Genomic DNA, 10,585 nt, shown 5'->3' on the forward strand with positions numbered 1-10,585 from the left:
CCCTGTGTTATCAACACTGTTTCCAGCACAAATCCAAACCACAGCCCCATAGCAGCTACTGTGAAGAAAATTAACTCTACCCCAGCCAAAACCAGCACACTTGCCTAGTCAGTTCTCATAGTTATTTGGGAAAGAAGCTTATGCAAGATCATGCAAAATAGCTTAGGCAGATTAGCTTCTGCAGAATTGGTTGGGAAAATTGTGTCCTGTTGTGTTATTTTTTTTTAATACTGAGGCAACTACAGGGAGCTATAGTGCATGGTGAACACAGAACCATGAAAGAAAATGTTTTGTTGTGGCACTTCTGAAAAATACTGTTGGAGAATAAAATGTGCCTTGTAAGAGATGAGAGATGGCATCTTGGGCTGAGGAAGCAAGCCTGCTACATGTAATTTGCTTTTATTCCTCTACATAGGGCTGGACTGCATTGTTTCAGGATGACGTTTAAGCATTTTATTGTAACTTTAATTTTTGAAAAGCTCTTACATTTAATAATTCTTTAGCTATGCAGGAAAAATAAGAGGGATCCTGTAAGTTGGTACTCTCAAATATGTGGTGTTAATTCCTTATATTCTTGGTCATTCGGCTTCTGAAAAAGCAGGGGCTTTTGGGTATGTCTTTTTTCTTATGCTCTTTGTTGAAGGTCAAGAATATAATCTTTTCCTTAAGAGTACAGTTCTACCTGCATTTTAAAGATTCTTCCTTTTTTCCAGGTTATGAGCTCTGTAAATGTTAATTCTCAATATGAGTCTTGTCTTTACCTACATACTCTCATTTTATTTAATCTCGATGAGTCAGGGGAATATTTGCCTAAGCGGAGTAAAGAATCCCAAGGGACAAGCAAGCTAGGTTGAGGTATGGGAAAGTACTGGGAGGGGAGGGAGTACAGCATTTGGGCTGGTTTTTTTTTCTTACTAATCTTTACTTAGTTATATTTTCACTGTCAAGTGAAAATAGTATATTTAGAAATTCTGTGTAGAGCCTGTGCCTCTTTACTTAGACTTCATGCCCTTAAAGAATTAAATTGTAAATTTATGCTATGAGTACTGGAGAATTGGAGGATTCAACCGTCAAGAATGGGTCCCAGACAGGATCTTAAACTTCTGTGAAGGCTCTCATGTAGTGCTCAGGCTCTCCAATAGGAAAAAGGCAGGACTACAGCCGCATTACAAAAGAAATGGTATCTAGACAAAGCTTGTCATATTCTAAGAGATGATGTGTATTGTTCCCTGCTACAGAACCCTATCCCATACAGGGAAGCAGTCTTAAAAGTGTCCCTTCAGATGCAGAGAGCGGTAGCTTGTTGCCACGTCCTCCCATTCATCTACTGATCAAGTTTAACATTTGTTCTAGGAAGAGAGGGAAAAAAGTGAGAGAGGCAAAGGTTTTCCTTCCTTTTTGTTCTCAAAGTTTTCTCTGTCTTTTAAAGCTGAGTCACAAGGGGAGGAGCATTATAAAATGTCCTGCCTAATGGCATCACCTGCATTCTCTGCTCCTTTATTATTTCCAGCTGTGCCTCTGCTGTCTTGCATATCTTCTGTATTATTTTCTTATTTTCTTATTTTTTATTATTTTTGTTATAACAAATGTTTCTACTATTCTTTGTGTTGCATGCTTGGTCCTTTCAGAATGTCTTTTCTCATCTTCCCTGTATCACTACTATCTGATGTGTTATCCGTTGCCAAAACACGTGGTGTCTGCATCTGCTCTGACAACAGCAGGTTGAATGCAAGCAAGATATCATACCCTTATTTGAACATGAAGGCTGTTATAAATTTGCCACTTGAAATTTGTGCGTGAAACAGCATGAAAAGGAAGTTAGCAGAATGCCATCTCAGATTGGAAGATCTTTCACAGTCCCAGTAAAATTGCAAACTAAAGTGTTATGTATGTTTAACAAGTAATTAACTTTTATATAATTACCTGTCTTCAAGGATTAAGTGCACCATATTTTAAACTGGGAAAACTTTAAAAAAATCCAAAATTGCCTGCTTCCACTTCAGAATTCCCAATTACATTGACAGTATTTCTGGTAGTTAATAACAAAAAACCACACTTGCAGTTTCAGAAAATCTCTCATGCATTGATTGGAGTTTCCTGGTATCTGTATTGTTTTAGCAATATATTCCTGTTTGTGGAGAAAATGTGATACTTGTGTTTGAGTTTGCAGGTGCACTCTTTTTAGTGCCTTAAAAATAATATTCCTCTAAAAACACCTGAGAAAGATTAACATGGTTATGCTAATTAGGCATTGATTACAGCCACCCACAATTCTGTTTAATTTTTTTTCTATTGATTTTTATTTGATTACTAACACTTAGAGCTGGTTTTCTGTCGGAAGTCTGCTATTTTTGATGTATTAATATCTATATTTTTCAAAGAGCCTGTCTGGCCAATGTGGCTGTATCACATAATGAAAAAATTGTTATAACAAATGTTCATGTATTATGAATGACATGCTGTCAAACGTTATGTAAATACCTGAGGGCTCAATATACTTTCTGCAGATATTAGGAATATGTACATATTAAAAAAATACCTGTTTTTCCTTTGTGAACAGCTGGTCAGGTATCAGTTTTAAGCTGCTTTTCCCCCTGTTTGGAATAAGAACCCCTTGAGAATGAGTCACAGCAAATAGGAAGGAGGAATGTGGTAGGTAGATATTGCGTAGGTCGTAATATCTTACAGTTAGGATCAAACAATCCTTTTACTTGTTTAGTTTTTAAGAATGCTCTTGGATAAAACCCTTTGGCAAACGGCATCGGTTTTGTTTAGTTGCTCAATATGAAGATAGTTTAAGGGGGCTTCCTGTATGGAATACAGCTATCGGCTACTGAATAACTTTAATGAATTGTAGCACCAACGTTAGAATAAATGCAATATATGTAAGTCATTTTACCCTATAACAGCTGGGAGCTTAAGTCTGTGAGAGAAGATCAATGGAACCATTTAGCTTTTTGTGTTGTTTCGGTGTAGAAAGACAGTCTGTTCCAAATCGAGAGAGAAGTCTGCTAAGAATATTTAGCTTTCATTGGAATAAAGCACACTGTTATGTAAGTTCGCATCAAAAGAAGTAGATGTGCTATTGCAAATTCATAACAATTGTCTATTAGTCTGTTTTTAATAATTTTTCTTTGGCATGTAACCCTGTTTAATTAGATTCTACTCTTTCTGTTGTTTCAAGATTCCATAAACTGGAGTCTTACATACCAGCTGCTAAAGCAGGAGTTACTGTCTAAATGATATTCACAATGAGTATTTGGAAGGTTTACAATTATACCCTTGCTAATAAATTGTGCTATTTTCCCCAACAGTTTTAAGTGCTAATCTTCAGAAAGCATTTTAAAATTAGCTAAAATTCTGTCAAGAGATTTACAAAAATTGTTAGCATGAAGATAATTATGTCACAGTCCTTGGACTCCATCTCTGATTGTGTGCATAAATCAGAAAATGTCAGCTGTGTTTTCCCTTAATAATTATCCTTGCAGCAATATATTACAGTTTAGATTGCTATTACAACGTTGCTTTAGGTTTATAAAACAGAAGTTAGTTATTTCTAAAGTTTTCTGCTGATGAAATAATTCACATTTCCAGAATAACAAGTGATTATCGGTGTTAACATTTTACATATCAATAAGATCAGTATGGAAATAAGCATTCCACTGAAGAAGTCAGCGTTTTTATTACAACTTTGTTAAAGGTGATCACTTCTACACTATGGCCAACTTTTTCAAAAGAGCTAGCTAATGTGCTCAGCCTTGTGGCATGTGTGGGACTTGACTTTTTAAGGAATTTTTGGAGCAAAATTTGAGACTTTTCTTGCTGAGTCTGTACAGGACGTAGGTACTTAGAGTAGATGCTATAGGTCCCCAACAGTTTGGGCAATCTGTCGTTGGAACCTACCTCCCTTAAAGGTAACTAATTGAAATATCAGAGGGAGCTACTACATCCTTCAGAATTTGCACCAGGTTGTCTCATTTTAAGCACTCAGAAATCTAGGTACAAATACATTTAATATGCACATTTTAAAATTTGGCTGCATGAACAATAGAAAATTAAGACACGACATACTCTGTAGGAACCTTTTTCTTGGATTATAAAGGAGAAAACAGGAGAAAAATGGATTTGTTTTAGCATTAGCGGCAATAGTAAATACAAACCAAACAGGTGAGAGCTGTTCCATCTTTCAATTGCTGTACGTTCTTTATGTTTAATACACAGAGAACATTTGACAGTAAAAATGTGAGATTTACTTTCACAAATGTTTGGAAAAAACCTCAAGCTTTCTAAGAAAATTTCCTAAAACCATGTGGAAGCAATGAATTCCAAGAATTCGGCAATGCTACTTACCTAAAAACTTCTTTCACAGAAGAGAGATGGTATTTTAAGTAATGCTTTTGGTTTGGCAGTGTATCAACTAGGATAAGAGATCTACTCAACTTCAGTGATGCAGGCTGCCTTAGAATAGGTCTTACACTGTTGTCAGATCAAAAGATTTTATTTCTCAACTATCTCAAAATGTGTGTAAGACATTATCTGTAATGCTAACACTTTTGAAAGTCTTATGTGAAGTATTTCAGGATAAAGTAGCAGGATATGGCTCAGTGGGATCCCACTCTCGTTTAACTGGATGGAAGATTCAAGGTTGAGTTCAATGGAAGTGGGGTCACTTCTTTTATCAGCACTGTATCGCAGAATGGGCGAGTTTGAGTTATGGTCTTCTCAAAACTCTCTTAGGCCTGTCGTGGCAGAGCAGAGGCAGCAAAGCTTTTGTGATATGGGGAGATCCTCATTGATGACACCAGGCAATAGACTGCTTTTGGTTTCTGAGCTACTCCTGCAAAGTTTTGCATTTGACCCAAGAGGCCAAATCAAGAATTGCTTTTCAAATGACTAAGTCAAGCAAAGAGGGCTTTTCCATCCAAGACAAAAACATATACAGGAAAGCTAAGCTGATGATTGTTGAGAGATGTGTTTTTAAAAGTACAACTTCACTTTTGCCAGAATCCTAGGTTTTTATTTAAAACTAGAGGAATTCTTTATTTATATTTTCCAGTTATGTGAGCTAGCTTGTTACTTCAACCAGTGTCAAAGAGTAAGAGTACTTTGGACTTGGTAGTTGCTGACTTTCCTCAGACTGTTAGAATATTATTATAAAGTTTATGTCATGATATTATTATAAAGTTTATGTAATGATATTATTAATATTATCACTTACCATAACTGAAAATACAGAATTACGAGCACATAGTCCTTGCTCCTAAAGCTTGCAGTTTATTTTATTAACAAGAATAGATTGCACTTAGGAAAAAAGTCATATTTTTGTGGTTATGGGAGGAAAAGTTTTTCAATTTGTTCATTAATCTTCCGTCTTCCTCATCTTCATACATTCATCATTCATCTTTCTCATTTCTGATTAGATGTTCCACCAGTATGCTGAGTGTGATGCCAAGGTATTTGTGGATATCCAGTCTACGTCTCCCTTTTTAACTAGTTGTTGTGTAGTTTTAGTTAAGATCTCATATGATAAATAAGCCATTCATTTATATATAAAATCTCTTCCCCACTCTCTTGCTTTTTGGTTCATTTAAAAACCTCAAAGTATTTATGCTAGAATCCTTTAAGAAGCAGTATTTAGACTTTTGTGGCTTTTTGACATGCAATGGTAGTTGGACTTATGATGACCATGTCCCTAATTGCATCTCTGTACTTATTTTTCGTCCTGAACTTCTCAAAGGTGATACTTAGTTTAGTATCAAACAGCACTATAGATCTGCCAACAGCGATAACGTATAAAATACTATAAAATTATTGAATCATAGAGTTAAAACTTCTAGACTTTATCTATACCCACAGAAAATCACTTGGCAGTAAGCCACCAAAACCAATTTTTTTCATTGCTTGTGTTTTGATTTTTTTACTTTAGCTGCTGCTCAAAATGAAACACCTGGGAGTTTAATTGCTCATTATACTTAAATCTGTGAAGTATTATGGGCCAAAACATACTGCCCTGTGTGATATTAATCTACTTGGTAGCATGGATAATAGAATGAGCTCAGTTTTTGCTACTGTTGTAATACTTAAGAATGTAAAGCTCACCCTGGTCATGGTCTACCGAAGTTTCATCATTTCCCAGACACATTCTTTAGAGTATTCTCACGCTCACAATTTCATTCATTTTGGTAGCCTTTCTTATAAACTGATATCCTTTCAGATGACCTATAAATATCATCTGAATGCGCGAGCTGATACTCAGACCCATGAAGAAGTGGCGCCTATACACCTGTAGCTATGACCCATGAAGAAGTGGCGCCTATACACCTGTAGCTATGCTTATATTTGGTATTTCAGATACCCTGTTCTTTCTCTGAGAGAATCCAACATACTGTCTTGGATGATTGCAGCTCTAACTGGAAAGCTGTGGGTATGATCAATTTTTGCTCACTCTCCTGTTTAGTATGTATGCAGTAACTGGTGACATAGTACTATGAGGTCATCTTCCTTCAGGAGTTTGCATCTGGCTCAGTTTTTAGTTCATTTTTCCTAATGGTGAAGTTATTTGCCCTCCAACTGCTGTACCTTGGATGAGAGCTATTTGGCTGAAAGTAGCTGAGAAAGATATTGTCCAGAAACAATTCTCAGAAATGGTTAGAAGTAAGTTCGTCTTGCCAAATGAGTTGGTACAATATCTATTGTTTGAATCTATAAAATTTGTTCCATTTTTTGTTCTGGGTTTTCTATTCATTTTCGCATTGGGTTTATAGTTGAGAGGGAATATTTGTGTGTGTCAGGCTACATGATTACAGTATTTTCTTTAGATATGGGCCGCCTTGTTGCCCTTCAGCTGATTAACACAGTATGGGCTATATAGACAAAGAAGAAATACCAGCTGAACTTACTCTTTTCAGCATTTTCCACATGGAGAGCATCAATTATTTTAGCTTGTATGATATAGAGAAGATTTAGTTGTGTTTGATAAAAATCTTGTGTGCTTGTCATTTCCACATGCTTTATACCATAAGGTCAAGAGAAATGAACTGTGTGATGCTCAGATTTTCTCAACCCGTCCTGAGATGCTGGTGCCACAGGATTGTTAAAACACGGGCTTTCCTCTTTCGGTGCTTGGAGCAACATTCCAAATGGTGTTTCTTTTGGTCTGTCTTCCTGGAGGATGGGAGGGTTCATTTTTGCTTGCACAGATACTTTCAGTTTAGAACTGATGAATCAGGAATTCTTTATTAATTAGTATTGTCGATTTGGACTTCTTTTGTGTATTTTAAATGACTGACCTGCCTGTATGTGCTCAGAGCTGAAGGTCAATGTATGCTGATCTAAATAATGGAATACTTCATTGTAGAGCCTCCCTGTCTTTCTCGCATAATCCCTTCGAGTTTTTGAGTAGGATTTTGCCATACAAAGTACAGCTGATTGTAATATAAACAAAGAAAAAATATCAGATTAGCCATGGGATAAGATATACTACTCATACTTAAGACATGCATCGTTTTTTATAAGGGAGAGAAAAGATTGCAAAAGTCCCTAATGTAGCTTTGGTTGTTTATCCTGCTCAGAAATGTATTGTTAAAGCATTAAAACTTTGTATTAAAAAGTCTATAATCTTATTTAAAAATAATGATAGTTTAAATGTTAATTGGACAAGCTAAAATATCTTGTTAGGTGATTTACAAATATCTAATTGTTTCCTTTCCACTAATGGTTTTGTAGCCTCAAATTGAATGTAATTATGAAAATAAAGAATCAATGCACAAAAGAAATAATAGGTAACTTTTATTGTATTTATTATAACTACCTTTAAAATATGGACTTGAAAATTAATTCGGATATTAAAAACTGTGAAAGCAATATGACCAAATAATAGTGCACGTATTTTCTTTAAAGCTACTGCATAAAGAGCCTGACAATCCTGCCGTCAAGGTTGTTAGCAATAGTAACTGTTACGCTTGCAACTTGTGTTTCTTTTACACCCATATGGCAAAATTATGCCTCCCAGAGGTAAGTTTTGGTATTGGAGAAAGGCGCTGCAGAGAACAGGGGTAACCTAAAAGCCTCCTGTGTTGACGAAGCCTCAAGAGAATATAAAAATCCTACAGATAATGCAGATGATCGGAGAATTCTTGTTTGCTGGTATTTCACACTCACTTTGCACAGATACAAATTTCTGTACTCCCCAGTATCTTCTGAATCAATTGTACTGCCTTTATGGGAGCAGAAGAAAAGGATCAGCGCTCTGGAGTAATGGAACCAGTCACATATTTAATAATAATTAACAGAATATAGCGAAGTTTTGTTTCATTTATTGTCACAAAATTGTTGGCTTCATATTACTGTTAGAAATAATGGTGAGCTCTAATCTGGAAAAACATTAAGTGGTCGAGGTGTCTGTAAACAATTAATCTTTTCAGTTTCTGTTATGTTTTAAAAATTAAATGAAATATGAATTAAATGTGATTGGTTTGTTCCAACAAGACTGCCTGTTTCATTGGGACAGAATTTATAACTTTTATTATAATTCTAAAATGCACGTTTAGGTTTCTATTCTCGCCTGTGTGTGTATAGTAGCTTTGTAGCCTCACATACTGATAAAGGAAAAATTAATTTTTTCTTTCAAGGAAGAAAAAAGTAAAAATTCTATACATTTCATTATGGGACATTCATAAGATGATTTCCATGACAACCATATAATAAGATTCATGTTTACTTTGTTTCTGAGTTCTCAATGTCTTTTTAATGACTCCTATGTAATTAAAACAGAATGCATAATTTGAGGTTACATAATATAAATGAGTTTTGTTTGCATGATGTTGAATAATGTTAATACATATACAATATACTGTTTAAGAGTCTTACATGGATTTGTCCGTTTGTTGCAGGGCTGTGAGAAACTAGAAAATAATTTTGATGACATCAAGCACACGACTCTTAGTGAGCGAGGAGCACTTCGAGAAGCAATGAGGTAAGTCTGGGTCACCATAGCAACAGTCACAGATGTGGTAAAGAAAGAGTCATTCTTCATTATTGGGGGAACAAATGAGTTCATTGCCACCATTCAGCTCTATTCTCTAAGGTATTAATTTGTCAGTGGAGAGGCTTCCCTTGAGGCTGTACTTTGGTTTTGAAGCTGCATAAATGTTAAGCCTGACTGCACAGTAAAAAACGTAAATGTTTAATTTGTTATTTAAAATGCTTAAGGGGTGCCTTGCTTTATATTTATACTAAACTGTGAGTGAATGAAAATATTGTTCATCTAAATTCTGTAAGTGTTAAAGCAATTGTACAATGCTGTTTGAACAAACCTGTGTTTACTTTTAAATTGGATTTGATTTTTATGTATGTAGTTCCTGTGTACTCTGATTTTATCACCAGATTTACATGATTTTGGTTTTGCTAATGGAACGTTAAAATCTATCTGGTCCTTCATATATTGTAGAGATGTGTATTTTGCTTAATATTCTCATATCATTGCACTTAATGCTTATTAGGGGAGGTTAAAATTAGTCAGTGCATGAATCTTCTGTCACCCTTTCTTGCACTGTAGAGTATCTGGGTACCGGACTCCAAAGAAACTTGCCAGCTATAGTACCTGGAAAAGGGAATGAAAGGTGAAAGGTGGTGGAATCAAAGACAGATTGATGAACTCACTGAAACTCACTGAATAATCAGAAAGATGTTAATTATAGTATTATCTGTGGATCAGAAAATTATAGTAACCTGTACTTTCAAAGGTTTTGAAAGTTGGATAGTAAAATGTAATGACTCAAATGTAGTGCTTCATTTTACTTGCCTGATATCAGAGTGACTTCTTAGACTTGCACTAGCGCAGTAAAAAGTAAAAACAACAAAAAATATTGAGAATCTTCTTGAAAAACTAATTACACCCATTTGCTTTGATTGTGTTCACAATCCCTTTAAATTTATGGATGTGTGTCGTGGTTTAACCCCAGCCGGCAACTAAGCACCACGCAGCCGCTCGCTCACTACCCTCCCCCACTCAGCAGGATGGGGAAAGAGAATTGGAAGGGTAAAAGTGAGAAAACTCATCGGTTGAGATAAGAACAGTTTAATAATCGAAATAGAATAAAAAAAATTGTGATGATAATAATAAATTGTAATGCAAAGGAAAAAAACAGAGAGAAATAAAACCCAAGAAAGACAAGTGATGCAAATGAAAACAATTGCTCACCACCAACTGACCAATGCTCAGCCAGTCCCTGAGCAGCGGCCCCCCGGCCAACCTTCCCCCTAGTTTATTGCTGAGCATGATGTCATATGGTGTGGGATATCCCTTGGGTCAGTTGGGGTCAGCTGTCCCAGCTTTTTGTGCCCCCCCAGCCTACTTGCTGGTGGGGTGGGGTGAGAGGCAGAAAAGGCCTTGACTCTGTGTCAGCACTGCTCAGCAAAAAAGGAATGAAAACATCCCAGTGTTATCAACACTGTTTCCAGCACAAATCCAAACCACAGCCCCATACCAGCTACTGTAGAGAAAATTAACTCTATCTCAGCCAAAACCAGCACGTTCTCCACCCCTTATTCCATACCATTTATGTCATGCTCAGGTCCCACACTA

General features: G+C 36.0%; 1 protein-coding gene across 1 annotated transcript in view; it reads left to right on the forward strand.

Annotated features, from left to right (window-relative positions):
* Positions 1 to 10,585, forward strand: part of DPYD (dihydropyrimidine dehydrogenase) — a 372,912-nt gene that overhangs the window by 40,578 nt on the left and 321,749 nt on the right. The window contains exon 4 of the mRNA XM_009333861.1: positions 8,892 to 8,974. Coding sequence (XP_009332136.1) covers positions 8,892 to 8,974 — 83 coding nt within the window. The remainder of the gene's footprint in view (positions 1 to 8,891; positions 8,975 to 10,585) is intronic.

This window comes from Pygoscelis adeliae, unplaced genomic scaffold (genome assembly GCF_000699105.1).
Source record: "Pygoscelis adeliae isolate BGI_AS28 unplaced genomic scaffold, ASM69910v1 Scaffold10, whole genome shotgun sequence".
NCBI lineage: Eukaryota > Metazoa > Chordata > Aves > Sphenisciformes > Spheniscidae > Pygoscelis > Pygoscelis adeliae.